At 40.2% G+C, this 21572-nt stretch overlaps 1 protein-coding gene across 5 annotated transcripts in view; it reads right to left on the bottom strand.

The window, feature by feature from the left end:
- Window positions 1–21572, bottom strand: part of CCDC25 (coiled-coil domain containing 25) — a 48056-nt gene that overhangs the window by 14104 nt on the left and 12380 nt on the right. For 2 of the 5 annotated variants that reach the window (XM_008150843.3, XM_054717600.1), the window contains exons 3-7: window positions 20063–20102; window positions 15040–15091; window positions 9197–9272; window positions 3333–3436; window positions 2914–3116 (exon numbers count right to left, since the gene is read on the bottom strand). In XM_008150843.3, coding sequence (XP_008149065.2) covers window positions 2914–3116; window positions 3333–3436; window positions 9197–9272; window positions 15040–15091; window positions 20063–20102 — 475 coding nt within the window. The remainder of the gene's footprint in view (window positions 1–2913; window positions 3117–3332; window positions 3437–9196; window positions 9273–15039; window positions 15092–20062; window positions 20103–21572) is intronic. The other 3 variants (XM_028159348.2, XM_054717601.1, XM_054717602.1) reach the window with 3 other exon arrangements.

A 21572-nucleotide genomic window follows, 5' to 3' on the forward strand; every position in this document is an offset into this window, starting at 1 on the left:
TAAAAGTTTCCTGCCTTCTTTTGCCCTTGTTCATAAAGTTAGAATGGAGTCCAGAGTCTAAATAATGGTTTTAAGATTGGAAAGAAGTTGGAATGTAGCTCTTCTGGATTTTGGGCTAAGTACTTTTTCACTGAAACCATGTGGAAACACTGGGGATACTGCCTGGGATAATAATATTTTCTTGATTTTATCTGTGGAATCCCCTGAAGATTCAAATGTCAATTTCTTAAGCAATCACAGCAACTTGACATTCCTTAACAGATGGTCCAAATAAAAGAATCACCCGGTTGGTAAAATTCAATGGTATTTTCATTGTCAGAAAGCCAAGAGAAAGACTTTAAAATGAGAAAATTTTATAGACAAAGCATTTGATCTCTTAGGTTGAAGAATCAAAAGGCAGAAATTAAAGTGATGCCAGCACTACAAATGTATAAAAACAAATTATAAAACATAAAAAACTTAGAATTTGTTGCTGGAATTTCACAAAAGCTGCAGAATACAGCATGCAAACAGCAGCTCTGCACATGCCAAGCGAACCTTTGATATGTCACTGCCTCACATTCTTCTACCTTCTGCAGCATATGGAAGTCGTTTTTGTGGCACATATTTCTCAGAAATGAACACACCAACTATTTTTGGTTTTCTGAGGCCCAGAGTAATTTATTAAAATAAAAGCAGTAAGGCCCTGCTGGGAGTGGCTCAGTGGTTGAGCATCAACCTATGAACCAGGTCTCAGTTCGATTCCATGTCAGAGCACATGCCCAGGCTTCGGGCTCAATAACCCAGTAGGGGGCATGCAGGAGGCAGCCGATCAATGATTCTCTCTCATTACTGATGTTTCTATCTCTCTCCCCGTCTCCCTTCCTCTCTGAAACCAATAAAAATATTTAAAAACAAACAAACCAAAAAACGAATAAACTACTCTACTAGTAAATCCCACAATCACTCAAAATTCCACATATTTTACCACACTGATGAATTGATCATTTTTCTTCCACTCCTAACAGAAAGCAGACTTGCAATTCTAGGTAATATCAAATGTTTAAATCTAGCACTAGTCTTATTCATGTTAGCAAATATAACCCAGGATAACACTTGGGAATTCTATGAAGCTCCTCATTTTGTTTTAGCAGAATCCCCAACAGGAACATGTATGTATACGGATAACTAATAAGTTCCAGTACTTGGTCATTATACCGAATTCTGACCCAACAATCTTTCTAATAACCTAAGTATTCCAAAGAAACTGGGACATGGCAAGACAGCTCATTTTATAACCCAAGAGAATAACACATCAATACCTTTATATTTTTTTCCCCTTTTTGGTACACTTAACACATGATATCTATGAATAACTGGGAAAATCTAGGAATTAGTCACAGAATTAATTTTCTTGCTATACATCTATATAGATTTAGTATGGTAGACAGAATAACAATCCTACTCCAAGATGTTCACATGCTAATCCCTAGAACCCATAAATATGTTACTTCATATGGTAAAAGGGACTATTCTGCAGATGTGATAAAGTTAATGATCTTAGATGGGAGATTACCATAGATTATCTGGATGCGCCCAATGTCACCACATTGGAACTTGAAAGCAAAGAAGCTTGATCAAAGAGGGGACTATGGCTATGGAAGAAGGTCAGAGATGCAATGTTACTAACTTTGAAGATGGAAGAAGGGATCACAAGCCAAGAAATGTGGGTGGCTCTAACAGCTGGAAAATAAAACAGATTCTCTCCTAGAGCCCCAGAAAGGAACATAGCCCAGGCGACACCTGGATTTTAGCCCAGTAAGAACCACATCAAACTTCTAACATACAGAACAATAAAATAATAGATACAGGCTGTTTTAAACCACTAAATTTGTGGTAATCTGTTATAATAGCAATAGAAAATTAATACAGTTAAGTATTCTTATAGCCTTATACACTAGAATTTCAGGATCCAAATTATATTTTTAACTACTATTTATTATTTAAAAATGTAGTGTTTTGATGCCCTGGCCAATGTGGTTCAGTTGGTTGGAGCGTTGTCCCATGCACCACAAGGTTGTCAGTTCGATTCCAATCAAGGCAATTACCCAGGTTGTGGGTTAGATCCCCGGTCAGAGTTTGTAGAGGAGGCAACCGATCCATGTTTCTCTCTCTCTCAAGTTCAATAAAAAAACACATTAAAAAAAATGTAGTGTTTTGAAAAAGAAATTAAAGATACAGACAACAGTAGGGTGATTACTAGAGAGAAAGGGGGCTGGGGGAAGTAGAAGAGGGTATGGGGAGGGTAAATGGTAATGGCAATAGACTTGACTTGAAGTTGTGAACACACAATATAATATACAGATGATGTATTATACAACTGTACAACTGAAACCTATATAATTTTATTAACCAATGTTACCCCATAAATTCAATAAAAAAGAAAAAAATGCAGTGTTTTGGAGCAGACCTCACTACATTAATTACTTTGAACTTTCAAAATGTAAAACACATAAAATGTACAAAAAAGGTATTAAAAACAACTTTTAAGAGTTACTAGCACTGGCCTTTAGAGCTAAGACAACTCTATTCAAATATCATAGCTAGTCAATGTTAAACACTTAATACAGCATCTTTTTTCCCCCCTGAAGATGTTTACAAACCAAACCTTGAGGATAACTTATTATGGTTTATTCAAAAATGAAATTAGCTATTTTATTTCATACACTCTCATATCCTGCCCTTATAAAAGGGTAATTCACTTGACCAACACAGTATAAATGTCTTTTTCTAATTCATTTAAAGCTCTGAGCTTGTTTTATATCACTTCCTCCACCAGCATATCATTCCCCCCTTCCCCCCAGGGTATCATCCTGATTAAAATGACAGTGAAGAATCTTCAAGGTCAATACCAATACTATAGCTCCAACATACCTAAGTTCATCCATTTCCCTCTTCTTCTTCATCTCTTCCTTTTCTCTCCTTTTCATATCCTGAATTTGGGCTTTTTTCTCATTCCTTTCCTCCCGGTCTCTGCATTCCTTCTCTGCTGCTAGGTCTGGGAACCGCTCCGTTTTGGTCTTTTCTAATCGGTTCAAGATCTCATTTACTTTCTTCTCCACTGTCACAATTTTCACCTTTGAAGGGAGACAGGGGAAAAATATTGAATCTTTATTATATGATTTCCCCCCAAGAATAGGGGAGAGGCTTTCCAGGGGCTCAGTCACCCAGCTTAATTTTCTTTAAAAAACATACATCATGCTGAGCCCTCAACAACAAAGATGTTAGACAGAAAAGATGATACCCCACTCAGTGGCGGGACTCCGCCTCCCTCAGTGGTGCAGAACACTTACATCCTTCTGCCTGTGAAAGCCTATCTGTCCCACGTCCATGTCAGCTGTTTTCTTCAGGTTAGACCACGGTGTATATACCACATTAACGTTGTTCATCTTGCAGCCTGCCAAGAGAGACTATCTTCAACATGCAGGCAGGATGACACTGAGCAAAGTGTTCCCTTACCCACTGGCAAATCACCATAATCCAATGAAGGAAAAAGCTTAGAATGAACAAGGCATCAAGTGTTTCAAACCACAAAACACCCACAAAAGGAAAATGGTAAAGTTGACAAACACAGTTCAAGCAAAATTATGACAGTAGAAAGCAGGGTCCATGGGTTTGCTTTAGGGACTTCTGAGACTCCCTAAATTGAATGCAAAATTTACTGTATACAGTTTTTAAAGAGAAAAGGTCCCAACAGATTTGCTCAGATTCTCAGAGGAGTCCTTGATCCAATAAAAGATAAGCAGCAAGATAAAGCAAAAAGCCATAGCCTGGGATTCAAGAGACCAGCACTCTATCATGGCCCTACAACAAACCAGCTGTGCCACCTTGGGAAGTCTGCACAGCTCTCGGAATCTCATCTGAAACATGAGGTCACTGGACTAGTGTAGTAACATTTTTGTTTTTGTTTCTTTTAGCAGCAGAATCTCTTTTACCAAAGAAACATATCCAAGTAATTAAAGCAGAGATGCTCTGGATGAAAGAGATGCCAGGTTCCCTCCTGTTTATTCCTCCTCCGCCCTTACCACCTCTACCTCACGTTTCCCCTCTATGCCAACAGCCTTAGGCAGCTCAAAGAATCACAGGTTAGCCCTAGCTGGTTTGGCTCAGTGGACAGAGCATTGGTCCTCAGACTGAAGGATCGGGATCTGATTCCAGTCAGTGGCATGTACCTCAGTTACAGGCTCAATCCTGGTTGGGGTGCATGTGGGAGGCAACCAATCGATGTGTCTCTTTCACATCGATGTTTCTCTCTGTCTCTCCCCCTCCCTTTCACTCTTTCTAAAATATCAATGGAAAAATATCCTTGGGTGAGGATTAACAACAACAACAAAAATTATAAGTTCAATCGTTGGTCCAACGCTCTTTAAGGCCCTTCAAAATTAGATGGCAATATATTTCAGTTTATTAAATCACCACATACATTGGAGAAATCTGTGACCACCACCATACTTTGCTTATGAAGTATTGCTGCCTGAAAATTTGTAATGCGATCCTATTCAAGAGGAAGCACCAGACCAATCTAAATCATGGGATATTCTACAACTGGTCTCCACTCTAAAAGTATTAGTGCCCTAAAAGACAAAGAAGTGTCTCCAGATAAAAGGAGACTAGAGAGACATGACAAGTAAATATAACACATGATCCTGGATTAGAAAAATGCTATGAAGGGACAGTAGTGGAATACTAGGAAAACTTATATACAGATGGCATATGAGATAACAGTATTTGATCCATGTTAAATTTTCTTAATTGATCACTGTAATGCACTCACTTAAGAAAATGTCCTGCCGAAACCGGTTTGGCTCAGTGGATAGAGCATCGGCCTGCGGACTCAAGGGTCCCGGGTTCGATTCCAGTCAAGGGCATGTACCTTGGTTGTGGGCACATCCCCAGTAGGGGGTGTGCAGGAGGCAGCTGATCGATGTTTCTCTCTCATCGATGTTTCTAACTCTCTATCCCTCTCTCTTCCTCTCTATAAAAAATCAATAAAATATATTAAAAAAAAAAAAAAAAAGAAAATGTCCTTATTCTGAGAACATAAATGACAGGTTATGATGCCACCAATTTCCTTCCATATTATTCAAATAAGAAAGTTAATCATAAGTGTGCCACAGAGAGAAAGCAAATAAATATGGAAAAATTGTTGAACCTAGGTGAAGAGAATATGAGAGCTGTATTTTTCTTGCAACTTTTCAGTATGTTGGAGTTTTTTTACAAAATAAAGTTTTAAAAAACTCCAATGAGCAAGGGGGATCCAAACATGGATTAGACAATGGATTCTGCCTTCCAGGAATAAAAGAGGGCAGATAAGTACATAAATAACTTCAATTAAAAGTAGAACTCATCAAATATAGGAAAGGGACAGGTAAAGTGGTAGAAGAAAAGGGACTGGTAGAAAGGGCACTGGTCACTCAAAGCTGGAGGAAGGGAAAGGCTCCATGAAAGAGGTTAGTATAGCTCAGAGGGTAAGATAGAAGACTTAAAGTCAGAGTGTCTGACTTCAAATTCAGTCTCTACGTCTGATACCTTGGGTAAGTTCCTTTAATTCTCTTTCTGCTCTGCAGCCGCATCTATAAAATGACAATAATAGTATCTAACTCAGTAGGGCTGATAAATAAAATAATCTGTAAAGTTTTTACCACAGTGCCAGGCATATCATTAACATTCAATGTTAGCTATTACTACAACTACTATGTGGACCTTGAACCTCAGCTTGGATGTGGACTTGTGATGGTTGAAAAGGAGGACAAAATTGAAAGCAGAGGGAATGATAAAATCATGTGCCACATAATGTTTCAGTTAACAACAAACTGCGTATGATGACTGTCCCATAAGATCATCATGGAGTTGAAAATGTCCTGCTGACTAGTGGTGTATGAATGGCATCTGGAAGAAGACACTCAAGGGGTTCATCCACGACTGCCAAGGGGGAGGAGTTTGCAAAAATCAACAAGGCTGTGGTTGAGATGGCAATCAACTTTTACCTGAGTGTGGATAGGACAATTGAGGAGCTCCTAAAGGTGGTTCCTGAGGAATTGATTAATGAGGAGTTATTGGAACTGAACAGGAACACAGAGCTGAAGAAGAGGCAAGAAAACAGGAAACTTCAGGACAAGAAAAAAAGAAGAATCCGCAAGAAAGTTCACAGTGGAGGAGATTTTAGCAGAAGCTTTTGCAGACCTCAACAAGATCCTTAAAAAGTTAGAAAACATGGCCCCCACCCCCGACCGAAAGGTTTTCATTAATAGAGAAGAATATTTATGGTGCATTATTTGCTTGCAAGCCATTCTGATGGGGAAAAAACAAAACAAAACCAAGGAAAATACAAGGGACCTGTTTCTGAAGAGTGATACCTCCTCAAGAAGAGCCTCAGGCAGCTCCTTCAGGAGGTGTCCCCGGAAGAGGCATTGTTATCACAGGAGATGACAGCACCTTCCAGTGGGACAGGACGTGGCGGTGGAAGACAGTGATATTGATGATCCTGACCCTGTGGAGCCTAGGATCATGTGTATATTAGTGTCTTCATTTTTAAAAATATATATATTTTATTGATTTTTTTACAGAGAGGAAGAGAGAGGGATAGAGAGTTAGAAACATCGATGAGAGAGAAACATCGATCAGCTGCCTCTTGCACACCCCCTACTGGGGATGTGCCCGCAACCAAGGTACAAGCCCTTGACCGGAATCGAACCTGGGACCCTTGAGTCCGCAGGCCGATGCTCTATCCACTGAGCCAAACCAGTTTTGGCAGTGTCTTCATTTTTAACAAATTATAAATAGAAAAAAGCTTATAGATTAAGGTTATAAAGAAAATATTTTTGTACAACTGTACAAATGTGTGTTTCAAGCTCTTACTACAAAGAATCAAAAAGTTAAAAATTTTTAACATTTATAAAGTTAAAAAGTTACAGTAAGCTAAGGCTACACTGAAGAAAAATATTTTTAAATAAAAGTAGGGTAGCATAAGTATATAGTATTTATAAAAGCTACAATAGTATACAGGAATATTCTAGGCCTTCACTCACCACTAGGCCTTCACATTCACTCACTCAATGATTCACTCAGAGCAACTTCCAGTCCTGAAAGTTACATTCATGGTAAGCGCCCCATACAGGTGTACCATTTTTTATCTTTTATACCACATTTTTAATTGTACCTTTTCTATGTTTAGACACAGATACTTATGATTGTGCTACAGTATTTACTACATGAACATGTTGTACAGATTTGTAGCCTAGCAGCAATAGGCTACATGTGTAGTAGGCTATACTATCTAGGTTTACATAAGTTCACTCTATGATGTTTGTATAATGACAAAATTGCCTAGTGATGCATTTCTCAGAACACATGTCCATCATTAAAGGACACATGACTGTATAAGCAAATGTAGAAAAACAGCAAATACTTGGTTTGGCTGGAGGGGAAAAGGAATTATATAGTCAGATCAAAGATGCTTAATGCCAGCTTAAGAAGTCTGGACTTAATTGTATAGACAAGGTGAGGGTGTCATGAAGTATCTAAGCTTTTAGAAAGTTTAATCTGGCAAGAGAGTATAAGATGAATATAAAACAGGCTGACCAGACTCTATGAATACAAACAAGTTTAACCCCAAGTCCCAGGATTCTGAGTGCTGAAGGTGGTCAACCACGGAGGAAAATATTTTAACTACTCAGTGACACAAATGGAGAGTACTTAGCAAAGCTCACAGCAAAGAAAATCTCCTTCACTCTTCAGCATCCTCTGCTATTGACTCACAAGAGTGAAGCTTAGTTAGGCCCAGCTCCTTTTTCTGCTAAGTGAGCTGTCACTGTAGAAGGCTGAAGAAGAGAGAAGAAGAATTCTATGTCATGACTCTTTTCTATTTCTGTTTTCTCTAAAACTAGTAATCTATAGAAATTAAGAAAAAAGAGGCTGGGCCAAGAATAGAGTCCAAAGCTCTTTTAATAAAGTCACATCTGCCAGCCAGGGGCATGGAAATGGGACAAGAACATGTGAAAGGGTTGCAACAAACAAGAGAATATAAGTTTTAGTTTGTATTATGTTTATGTCAATAAAATAGACAAGCACCAAGCCCAATATTACAGGCCCTATCTGAAACATTTATCACCAATTCTCAACTCTCTCTGCACATGAGAATCACCTGGAGAGCATATCAAGCATACCAATACTCAGATTGCCCCAGACCAGTGGTCGGCAAACTCATTAGTCAACAGCCAAATATCAACAGTACAACGATTGAAATTTCTTTTGAGAGGCAAATTTTTAAAACTTAAACTTCTTCTAACGCCACTTCTTCAAAATAGACTCGCCCAGGCCGTGGTATTTTGTGGAAGAGCCACACTCAAGGGGCCAAAGAGCCGCATGTGGCTTGCGAGCCGCAGTTTGCCGACCACGGCCCCAGACCAATTAAATAAGATTCTTTGGGGGATAAACAACTGACTTGATACCTTCACAATTTACAGGGAAAACAAAATAAGGGGAGAAGGTACAAAGGAAAAGCAGGAGTGATTTGGACACTTGAGTTCTAGCATTTAATGGCAAATAGTGGAAATAAAGACATCAAACAACATAAAAATAAAGCCATGAGAGACATTTCTTGCTTAGCTATTAACATATCCTGATTTCTGAAAATCTCTCTACAAATAATCTTAAAGGTAGGCAAGTATAGACAACTTACTATTCAAGGTAAGAAAAACAAGCCTGGCCAGCATGGCTCAGTGGTTGAGTGTAGACCTATGAACCAGGAGGTCACAGTTCGATTCCCGGTCAGGGGACATGCCCGGGTTGTGGGGTGTGCAGGAGGCAGCTGATCAATGATTCTATCTCATCATTGATGTTTCTCTCTCTCTCTCCCTCTCCTTTCCTCTCTAAAATTAAAAACATATATATATATATATATATATATATATGAAAAGAAAAACAAGGTAAAAGAATTGAGATAGGGTCATAAACATTAGAGGGGTGGGGAGATTACTTTTTAGTTCTTTGACAGGTATCAGAAATGCCATCTTAAAAGAACAAAACAGGGCAAAGGCATATTACATAGCAGTCCTTTCACTCAAGGCAAAGTCAGGAATATTTTCACTAAAATGTAATCCATTTCAGACACAGGGAAATCATTGCTAATTCTGAAAGCACCTCGAGGAAAACTGACCTTGAATGCTATTGGCCTTCACAAGATGAGCACAGTCCATCAATACTTCCTTGGGAATGTCTTCTATGTTCTCCCCCTGAAACACAAAAATAAACCAAATGTTCTACTACGTTGTTACTGATGGATACTCGAGCACTCACTGGGCTTTGCTGACTTACCAGGAACAATTTTATTAAAAGCAGAGGCTCTTCAACTGTATTTCAGAACATTGAAAACTGAAGCCTGTTACAGGAATGTTTATTTAAACTGAGAGAAGGCAGCGATATAGAAAGTGCTGATACGTGATAAGTAAAAAATACAAACACAGGGTATGAAAGAAAACTACCAAAATATTAACTAACTATGTCTGAGTAATTTCTCTCTCTTTCTTCTTCTCATTCTTACCTCTAGAAACGTTGTGGGGAAATGCTGTCTATTTTTGACAACTGGGTGTCTTCTTAGCTGAGGTCCCTACAACGTTCCTCTCAAAGAGACACCTTATAGTTTTGGATCTCAAACATCTAGTAGGTCATCTATCCTCAGCCTTAATCAGGAAGCAACCTCTTGGTGTGTTAAATAAAACCACTCACTATAAGGAAGAAATAATATGAATTCTCTTCTCTACAGATAATGTATCAAAGTCAAAGCTGAATAAGCAAAGCCATTTCAGAAGAAGAAAAATATTTCAGAGGCAAGAGTAAATGGAAATCAGCCCAGTATTGACTCCTAGTAGGCATGGGATTATAGAAGCAGTTCTGTCTGGGAATGAAATGTTCTACCTACATAAATACTTGAGATAAATTAAGTGTATTCCATTATGTTTATACACATTTTCTTTATATTAAATGTTTTAAACGGGAATCTCTCAAATATATAAATTTTGACACAAAACCGAGTGATTTAAGTGTGTCACTACTTTAGTGATGTATCTCATCCTGTGCAATTCCCTGACCACACAGAGGATTCAGAGGCTTCTACAATATCCCTTCAGGGGCTTCTACAATACACAGGAGATGATGGACCCTGTGCTAAATAAATCAAAAAGAAAATAAAAACAATAGCTACCAGTTTCTGAGTACCCACCACATGCCAGGTATTACGTAGTCATACAAAATGGATAATATCACCCTCATTTTACCAATGAAGAAAATGAAGCTTAGTGAGGTTAAGTGGGCCATATATCTAGTTTAGTGACAGAACTGAGAGATAAACCCAGAACTAGAACAATGTTCTAAGAATTGGCCCAGAATATGGTGCTTATGGAGTTCTTGTGGAAACATTAGTTTCTTGGCCTTGATGTCAGGCTATATCCTTGATGTCAGGATATTTCCCTTCTTTCTACCTGTGGCTGTCACTATTCCTGGAGCAATCTCCACTTCTGTCTTGCAACTTCTAATATAATATGAGCAGAAAAACAAACCTCACTCAACTTAGCATTATTCATAAAGTCAGAACAAACAAATTGAGTGGAGAGTGTAAGGTACTCTTGAGATATAAAGATCAGAATTTTAACTGTGGGCTTTGTGCCATCTATGTTAACATGATAAGAAACCTCTAGATAAGAAATTTTTCTATGGGTTTCTAAAAATAAAAGAAGCCTAGGAAAGAGCACAGCTGAATATCTATGATCTTCAAGGTTTGGGTTGAATTCAACTGAATTCAGTAAAATAAATAAATAAATAAATAAATAAATAAATAAATAATGCCTACAGTGCTTAGCATGTGCCAGGCATTATTTTAAGTCAGTGGTCGGCAAACTCATTAGTCAACAGAGCCAAATATCAACAGTACAACGATTGAAATTTCTTTTGAGAGCCAAAAACCGACTTCTGCACATGGACCACGAAGTTTCAATCGCACTGTACGTGTGCGCCTGCACGTGGTATTTTGTGGAAGAGCCACACTCGAGGGGCCAAAGAGCTGCATGTGGCTCGTGAGCCGCAGTTTGCCAACCACTGTTCTAAGTGCTTTCAGATAGACAAGCTCATTTAATCTTCACAATCCTATCTATACTAATAAAAGGGCAATGTGCTAATTAGACTGGGAGACCGGACATCTTCCTACGTCCGACTTCCTTCCAGACAAAGCCACAGTGGTGGGGGCCGAGGCAGAGGCGGTTAGGGGCGATCGGGCCAGTAGGGGAGGGCAGTTGGAGGCCATGTGGCCGGCAGGGGAGGGCAGTTGGGGGCCATGAGGCCGGCAGGGGAGCAGTTAGGCAGCGATCAAGCCAGTAGGCAGGAAAGTGGTTAGGAGCCAGCGGTCCCGGATTGCGAGAGGGATGTCCGACTGCCAGTTTAGGCCCCATTCTGCATGGGGCCTAAAACCAGCAGTCAGACATCCCCTGAGGGGTCCCGGATTGGAAAGGGTGCAGGCCAGGCTGAGGGACCGCCCCCCTATGCATGAATTTCATGCACCGGGCCTCTAGTCCTATATAATAAAAGGGCAATATGCAAATAGACCAAACAGTGAAACGACTGGTTGCTATGACATGCGCTGACCACCAGGGGGCAGACGCTCAACGCAGGAGCTGCCCCCTCGTGGTCAGTGAGCTCCCACAGGGGGAGCGCCACTCAGCCATAAGCCCAGAAGCCAGGTTCACTGCTAGCAAGCACAGAAGCGGTGGTGGGAGCCTCTCCCACCTCCACAGCAGCACTAAGGATGTCCGACTGCCTAAGCCATCAGTTGGACATTCCCTGAGGGCTTCTGGACTGCGAGAGGGCACAGGCTGGGCTGAGGGACCCCTCGCCCCCAACCAAGTGCAAAAAATCTCATGCACCAGGCCTCTAGTGACCCAATAAAATAGGTATTGTTAGCTCCCTTTTACAGATGATGAAATGAGCACAGTTAAATAATTTGTTCAGAGTCACAGCAATAAGCAGAGATAGGATTCAAACCTAGAGTCTGAGCTCGGAACCACTTAGTCCTATTGCATCTCCAACACTTACTTGGTACCTACTAGGTACAAAGGTCTATGTCATTTACTGCAGGAGATCAACCAGGTAAGAGTTTCTGAAAGAGCACATATTTTTATTGAACACAATATGTGCTTCTAAACAAAAATAATGTTAAAACGTCTATTCAAACAAGTAAAAACTGGTGCTAATGCAAACTTGGGATAACCACCATTATTTCCATTTTTGAACACAGCAGAACCCAAAGGAAAAACTTTCATGTGAACCAAAAGGAAACTTGGTAACACCACACTCTATTTTTTTCTAAACTTAAAATAGTTCCAAAATGGCAAGAAGTGGCCTAGGAGAATTCAGAATTTTGTTCCAGCACAGAGTTCACAATCTTCCTCTTTTCCTTTACAATACAGTTTTCAAAAACAGCAGTATAAGTAAAGATGGGGTACAATGTTTAACCTTGCTAGCAAGTTAAGAAATGAGTATTATAACCATAATGAAATATCATCATGTATTTGGTTGCTTTTTAAGTTACAAAATTCCCAAAAGTGTTGAGAAAACCTGTATTTATGTGATAGCATTTTAAATTAGCACAATACTTTCAGAGAGCAATCTGGCATAAAAGGAGTTACCAAACTATTTGTATCTTTGACCCAATAATTCTATTTCTGATCATTACTTTAGAAAATAATTCAAAAGAAAAAAACAGAAAGCAGTTCATAAAAAATATTTCTTGCACTGGCCAGTGTGGCTCAGTTGGTTGGAGTGTCCTCCCATACAATCAATGAAAGGTGGCGTGTTCGATTCCCCATCAGGGCATATACCCAGCTTGTGGGTTCGATCCCCTTCAGAGTATGTACGGGAGGCAATCGATTGATTTTTCTCTCACATCGATGTTTCTCTCCCTCTTGCCTTTCCTCTCTCTCTTGTTGGAGAGTTATAATGCTGAAAACTGTAAACAATCTAAATTTTGACATAGAAGCTTTCATATTAATTGTGGCATACTGCCAACTCAGAGCAGTCAGCAAAAAATAAAAAAAAAAATAAATGAAAATAACACAGTAACATGAAAAAGTTTATAGACTGTCACTTTAAAAGTAATACAATAGCCCTAGCCTGTTTGGCTCAGCGGAAAGAGCATCAACCTGGGGACTCAAGGGTCCCAGGTTCGATTGCAATCAAGGGCATGTACTTAGGTGGAAGGTTTGATCACCAGCTCTGGTTGGGGCATGTGCGAAGGCAAACAATAGATGTGTCTCTCTCACATCAATGTTTCTCTCTGTCTCTCTCCCTTCCACTCTCTCTAAAAACCAATGGAAAAATATCCCCAGGTGAGAATTAAAAAAACAAAAACTTTAAAGCAGTGGTCGCCAACCGGTGGTCCGCGGACCACCCGTGGTCTGTGAGGTCCGAAAGGTTGGCGACCGCTGCTTTAAAGTCCTTACAATAACAACTTAAAAAAAAAAAAAAAAAGAGTAATACAATCAACCGGGCAATGCCAGGATGGAAGGTCGACTGAGACAAAAGAATCTAATTGTATTACAAGCTTATGACACAAGATCACTGAAGGGGATTGAGGGGTGGGGAGAGGGAGCTTATAAGTAACTTTGGAAAACTGTTTTGACTAGAAACTATAAGGCAAAAAACCAAAAACAACTGCACATAGACACTGTACTTTAGTTGATATAGTTGTTTCATATGGGAATATGGGTTAACAAATCTGAAACCATTTACACATATACTGAAGTTAAATAAATAAGCAAATAAAAGTGGATGGTGGGAGCTAGGCTTCTCACTGTCTGAGAAGGATCTTACAGATAACCAAGGAGGAAAAGCTAGAATGGCCCGTATAGTAATGGATTGGACAGAGACAATGGTAGGAGCTCCTATTTAGCTAAATGTGGACACAGGTAGAGATATAGAAACAATTGTTCATGAGTGTATACATGAATTAGTATAAATACATATATTTCCTAGCTCTGTCAAGTGAGAGGGCCTTTCTGCTATTCTTCCCTCCAAACCCGTAACTCCAGTCTATTCGTGACAAAAACATCAGATAAACCCAATATAAAATACTTGACCAATACTTCTCAAACTGCCAAGGTCATAAAAAACAGGAAAAGACTGAGAAACTGTCACAGACCAAAGACGAGGCAGACATGACAACTAAATGCACTGTGGGACCCTGGATTGGATCCTGGAACAGAAAGAGAACATTAATGGAAAAATGAGGAAATCAAATAAAGTCTGTATTCTAGTTAATAATAATGTACCATTGTTGGTTTCTAAGTTCTGAAAAATCTACTGTGGTAGTGTACGATGCTAACATTGAGGGAAACTGGGTGTGTGGTATCTGGGAACTCTGCACACTCTTTGTAAATCTAAAATCATTCCGAAATAAAACATTTTAAAGAGCAATACATATAACAAGTATATGTACACCCTATGACTCAACTATATAAAATGTAACATATGGATGTAAAGACAAATTGGAAAAATAGTGGTTTTATGTTACTAGGGAACATTCACTTTTTCCTTTACTACGATAATGGTGCTTTAAAACCCAAAGCCCCTGATAACTGGGAACAGCTGCCCTTGGTGATGCAGGAAAATCACAAGCCTGAGAAAAAAGAAGCACAGCGTGATCGCCACCGGAGAAGATAGGAAGTCCAGTAGTGTCAACGGAAATGAAAGGGAGAGAAAGCAGAGGTGACAGAGAACACACCTGAACTGACAGAATAAAGCAGTGCTTCTAGCTGGGAAATAGTCCTCAAAATCACCGGAATTTCCCTTAGTGATTCTCTGTGTCAGGGGAAGACATCTCTTTATTTGCTAATTTTCAAACTTTTGCACATATTTATTACTTTAAGCAATTTAATTGCATAAAAAAGGATAGAGGACAAGATATGATGCTCATCACTAAAGAAAAAGTCATGAATCCATGTTAAATCCAATTACCTTATGTAATCGAAGGTATACATGAGCCGAAGAGAGTTTGTCCACATGAAACCTACAAAGAATGAAAACCACTTTTAGCAAGACATACAAGACAACCATCTCCTTGGGCCACCTGCATTTAAAGCATTCCAATCCAGAAAGTATAAACTCAGTGCCTACCACATGCTAAGCATCATGGGGAGTATAAAACACAGTCACTGCCTCCACAGGGCTCACCATCAACTGGGAGAGGTAAGATAAACTTTATGGAAAGTTCTACAGCTGTGTGAGACTAAGAGTCAAGATGAGTACTAGAGACAATAAATGTTACATGCCGGGACGGGTGCTATTTCAAGTGAGAAAATGCTATCAGTGACAAAGGCTTCTCTGGCAAACTGAGATTTGGTAGGTCCCTAACTGAAGCACAGGACTTAGAGAAAGTAGGGCAAGGAATTTCAGTTAAGAAGAGAAGAGAATAAAAGTAGTCAGCAAGACTCCAATGCTGCAAGCCTTGGGAGACTTGTAGGACCAATGACAGAAATACCTTACAGTAGGAGAGGGCACCAATTTAGAGTAAAAGATGAGGAGTTTGGTTTGGGACATCCTGAGTTTCAAGCGATGGCAAAATAATCCAAAGAGAATGTCAAGCAGAGCTGGAAGAGTCAGGTGAGGAATGAAGATAGTAAACAGACACATCATAAAATGAGACAGTCCAAGAATTCACCCAGCCTTATATCTGGCAATGGCACTACTACCAGTATACATCTCCTAGGAGAGCATGGTGATTGCCCTTTATGACAATGTCCTAAAAAAATTCCAAATGCTCTCCCACCTCAATGTCCTAAATTTATCTTTCAATACGGCTCTATCATCCACCAATTTAATTAAATCTTTTAAAATATACTTTCTTTTTCACCTGATAGAACATTTTGGGAAGTTTTTCATATTTACAATTCACCAAATGAAGTTGACTTTCTCTCTTCCAACACCCAGAGATGTCCCAGAATCCTAGCATCACATGATAACACAAGATTGTCACCCTGTGATTCTGTTAACTTTAGTCATCTCTTCCTTAGTCCTTGCCTTTCCAGACTGAAGAATGTACAGTAAAACCCTAAGGAGGCACCACTACATACCATCATATACTTCTCTAGACATTTTCTTAGCATTAATGTATTTTTTCACAAGTGAAATGTTCACACAGTGTGATTCTATATAAAGGTTAAGATTATGCTGTTTCTAATGTCCTCTTTAAAGAGGTTAAGCATCTTGCTAGTCCCTTTGGATACAGAAAAATATTACACATTTTGGCAGCCTATAACAAAGCTAGATTTTATTCTTAACCATTACTGATAGCAAGAAGTGAGTATAAATAATGTCTTCATTTTTTTTCCAACTGGTTCATTAACTCATTTGCATTTCCATGTAAAAGATTCCTACAGATTATCATCTCCAGTTTGGCATCCCCCCTCCCTGAAAAATTTGTGTGTGTACGCCCAAATCTAGAAATTACACATCCCATTACCCCCTTTCAGGATCTTAGGAAAGCACTCCATTAATAAGCAAGCTCAATTGAAGAGTAATTTCTCCCATTCCAACTTGTTTTAAACCATTTCTCTATTTACAACTCCCCTATATACCCATAATAGCTCAATTGTATTCTGATTTTCCTTAAAGGCCCCTGATGTAAAATTTGTAATTAAATACACAAACAATTCAATATATATCTAATGGATTCATACATAGTCAAAGTACTAAAACACATATAGGAATATCACTGCTGGTATACACCACTTTCAGGCAAGTAAGTACACTTCTACCTAAAGGGCAGGCGATGTATAAAAGCATGGGTCTTGCCCTAGCTGGTTTGGCTTAGTGGATAGAGCATTGGCCTGCAAAATGAAAGGTCCTGGGTTCGATTCCTGTCAAGGGCACATGCCCGGGTTGCAGGCTCAATCCCCAGTGGGGGGCGTGCAGAAAGCAGCCAATCAATGATTCTCTCTCATCAATGATGTTTCTAACTCTCTCTCCCTTTTCCTTCCTCTCCAAAATCAATAAAAAATATATTTAAAAAGATATATAGATAAAAAATAAATGCATAGGTCTTTGGTTGAAATGTAAAACAACAACAACAACAACAACAACAATAAAAAAAAAAAACAAAAAACACTAAAAATCCAGCTCTGTATTAAACTATCTTGAGTGAGTTTCTGTAAAAAAACCTTTCCAAACCTCCCCAAATGCTTATTGAACATGTAAATTCTGCCCACTAGTTCCCTCTTCTGTTTTCTTTCTCTCTCTGCTTAATCACTAGGCAGAGACGACAAACCTCAATAAATGAGAATCAATGATCTGAGGATGAAGAGATGCAGGGCCCCAGAAGCGGGGTTAACTCCTTCAAGTGGGATCTCTGGAAATATTACTCACTAGTATTTCCAGCAATCTAACATACACTAACACACAATTTCTATTTTTCTTGGTTTAAAGATGAATTTAGTTCTATTCTCATTTAGTCTTATGAAAATCCTTTGCTTAAAGGCACCTCAGAAGGTTTCCTGGTATATACTTGATGTTGACATTCAGAGGTACTAGTAAAGCCTCAGAGTGAGGCAGTCAACCAGGAAAACCTGCCCTGGAGTATAGATCACTGCATCCTAGCAGGCCCAGAAATGTCTCCAGGATTGACAGACATTAAATTTAGGGTTCTTCCAGCTCACGGCAGACCTCAAATAGCTTCTGAAAATAAGTCAATCACTTTCAACAATAGTCATTAATCTCAAGACTATTAAAAAGTGTCAAAAAGGATAAAGGGTGTCTAGATATCAGCAGACACCAGTTTGGCTCAGTAGTATTCTGGGAGACAATGTTAACAAAATGGAAAACCCAAGTTATAATACATGGGGTGTATGTTGTAAACGAAAAATTTATATTCCACTTTTTAAATTTTTTCTTAATGTCAGGTAAAAGGCTGTGGCAAATTACTCCCATGATGCATCTGAATATATGCAAACATTACTGCCTCAAACCTGACCTATTAAAAATTTACAAAAGGGCCCTAGAAGGTTTGACTTAGTGGATAGTGTTGACCTGTGGACTGAAGGGTCCTGGGTTCGATTCCAGTCAAAGGCATATGCTTGGGTTGTAGGCTCAATCTCCAGTAGGGGGCATGCAGGAGGCAGCCAACCAATGATTCTCTCTCATCATTGATGTTTCTATCTCTCTCCCTCTCCCTTCCTCTCTGAAATCAATAAAGTTTTAAAAAAATTTACAAAAGGTAACTACATAACAGGTGCAGCCATTCTTATCCCCCTTGACAGAGTCTGGAAATCTTTAGGCTTTAAGGACAACTGAAACAATCCAGCTGGGGGTGACAGGTGCTCAAAATGGAGATAACCAGAATGCAATTATTGTGAAAAAATGCCCAGTGGAGATCATTCCTACACAGGCAGAGAGCTAGTTAATTAGGAAGTAAACAAATAGTTACTGAACCTATGTGCTAGGTCTTATGCTAGGTACTGGGAATCCAGTAGTTAACAAAGCAGATCACTGTCTTCATGGGGCTTACAACCAAGGGTCCTAGGAAGGTAGGCAGCACCCAGCCAGAAGCCCTCAGTAGTGCAAACTGTCTACCTGAGGTAAGGGAGTACCAAGTGTTGTCTACCTCGATGACATATTTGAGTTCAGAAGACGGGCCATTGTGCCAGGACAGGGGGCAGATAAAGACTTTAAAATTCCTCAGGTTTCTAGTGCCTCTTGGTTCCTGGCATGTAGACTTTAGAGAAGGCAGACAGACAGGAAAGCATTTCCACTGGGGTCATGAATTAGCCCCTTCATAAAGGGCAGGAGTGGAGGTACCCTTCAGCAGTGCCTACAGACAGGTCTGAGGACAGAAAAAGTAAGCGAACTGCGTCTAGGGGTAGCTTCAGTTAGTCTCTGTAATATTTTTCCTACTAAATGTTCAATGCTGTATACCTTACTGAAAATTAACTCTTTTAAAAAGTGGCAGCCTTAACTCTGTCACTGTAGGGAATTAAGTGAAGGACCTGGGCCCACTTGGAGAAAAGAGGTCCAGAGAGAACCACAGCCACAGCTTGAGGGAAGAAAGAAGTGACCTGCAGCCAAGAGTAGCAGCTTAGCCGAAACTGGTTTGGCTCAGTGGATAGAGCGTCGGCCTGCGGACTCAGGGGTCCCGGGTTCGATTCCGGTCGGGGGCATGTACCTTGGTTGCGGGCACATCCCCAGTGGCGGGTGTGCGGGAGGCAGCTGATCGATGTTTCTCTCTCATCAGTGTTTCTAACTCTCTATCCCTCTCTCTTCCTCTCTGTAAAAAATCAATAAAATATATTAAAAAAAAAAAAAAAAGAATAGCAGCTTAGAGGGATAGAGAAGTTGTGATTTAGAACTACAGCTAACCAGAGGCCAGCAATAACCAGAGCAGATCTATTCAGTTTCTCGTAGCCTTAGTTTCCTTATCTGAAAAATGGGCATATCAGTAACTATTTCACAGGGTTGATTGAAACTAAATGTATTAATGGAAGTAAACATTTAACAGTATTTGGCATATAGTTAAATGCTCAATTATGTTCATTACTAGAAGCCCAGCATGCGAAATCGCGTGGTCCCACCCACCTGCACGCGCCTTGCCAAGCTCACAGCCCTGCCCACCCGCACCTGCGTCAAGTCCCTCACCCCCCCACTCCCCCCTGCCCTGCGGCCGCACACTCAACCTCCGGATGACCAGTCTTTGGTCGTTCCGCCGTGATGGCGTCACAACCATGGGGTTTTTATGATAGATTACTATCATTAAAGTAATAGGATCCATGAGCTTATCTTCCGGGAGAGCATTTGGTGGGGGTGTTAGGAGCTGTGGAGATCATATCCCACTTTATAGGTAGAATGAGGCTCTAGGAAAGACATCACAAGGGTCAGAATGAGTGGTGGAAGCAGAAGATGGAAAAGTTTTAATCATAGGAGTCAGGTGGCTGGCCAGGTCTAAGAAAGTAAATAACGATCCACTGAAAGCAGAACCCAACTTGTTACTTACCAAATATCTTCAGGCCAGCCATACTTTATTAGATCCTCATCTACAGGGAGACACAAGAGAACAAAGAAAAGGTAATAAACCGTCAAATGAAGACATGCCAGTTTATAGATAACTAGAGGCCTGGTGCACGAAATTCGGCCCGCACCCTCTCCAATCCGGGCCCTCGGGGGATGTCCGACTGCCATTTGCAATCTGGGACTGCTGGCTCCTAACCGCTCACCTGCCTGCCTGCCTGCCTGATTGCCCCTAACCCCTCTGCCTGCCTGCCTGATCACCCCTAACTGCTCCCCTACTGGCCTGATCGCCCCTAACTACTCCCCTGCTGGCCTGATTGCCCCTAACCGCCTCTGCCTCACCCCACACCCGGGACCCAGGATTCCCTCCTCTGGCCGGCTGCAGATGCAGGGAACCATGGGAGGGCGGCTTTGCCAGGGCTGCAGCCGCTGGCACCCAGGACTGCGGGGCAGGCGGCTTGTCCCTCTCCCAGGCTGCAGCCCCCGCTGCTGGAGCTCAGGACTGCAGGGCGGGTGGCTTGTCCCTCTCCCAGGCCACAGCCTGGCTGGTCCCCATTCCTCTCTTGCGAGCTCATTTGTGTTTGGCTGGTTCCCATTCCTCTCTCCCCAGTGTTGAGTGTCTGAGCCATTATGGAGTGACAGCGTAAGGGCGTGAGGACCATTTGCATATTAGCTCTTTATTATATAGGATTGGAAAGGGAGAAATATCAATTGTTTTCCCCCCTTAAAGAAGAAATGAGTGCCCTAACCGGTTTGGCTCAGTGCATAGAGCATCGGCCTGCAGACTGAAAGGTCCTAGGTTCGATTCCAGTCAAGGGCATGTAACTTGGTTGCAGGCACATCCCCAGTAGAGGGTGTGCAGGAGGCAGCTGATCGATGTTTCTAACTCTCTATCCCTCTCCCTTCCTCTCTGTAAAAAAATCAATAAAAAAATATACATAAAAAGAAGAAGAAATGAGTAATTCAGTCTTTGATGCTTAACAATTCTGTAAAAATAGTTTCTACAACTGGACAATTATAATTGTTATAATTTTTTATAATAATATTATAAAGTTCAAAGATCATTCTATTTGAAGATAATAAAACTGACAAATCAGAGCAGCTAAGTTAGATGATGTCTTAGAACAAGCATGTCAAACTTGCGGTCCACAACGAATACTTTTGTGGCCCAGCCAATATAATATGTAAGAAACGTTTTAATAAAAATTTTGTAACTTAATTTTTACAATATCCTGTTATACATAATTATTAATAACGAACTACAACGTTCGCTAATGACTGATTACTATAATCGTGTTGCAATCATTTTCCTTACGGGCCTAACGCGCAAGCACACCATTTCTCTCCACTAATACTAGCAGCAAATACTTTAGCAGCCGATTGCCACGTCATTAGTCTTGTACTGACTTGTTTGGTGTGCGCAACAGGAAATATTTCGCTTTCAGAGAACAAGAAAAATAGATTTGCGCTACGCTTATTAATTTGTGCAGTTATTC

The sequence above is a fragment of the Eptesicus fuscus genome, chromosome 6 (genome assembly GCF_027574615.1).
Source record: "Eptesicus fuscus isolate TK198812 chromosome 6, DD_ASM_mEF_20220401, whole genome shotgun sequence".
Taxonomy (NCBI): domain Eukaryota; kingdom Metazoa; phylum Chordata; class Mammalia; order Chiroptera; family Vespertilionidae; genus Eptesicus; species Eptesicus fuscus.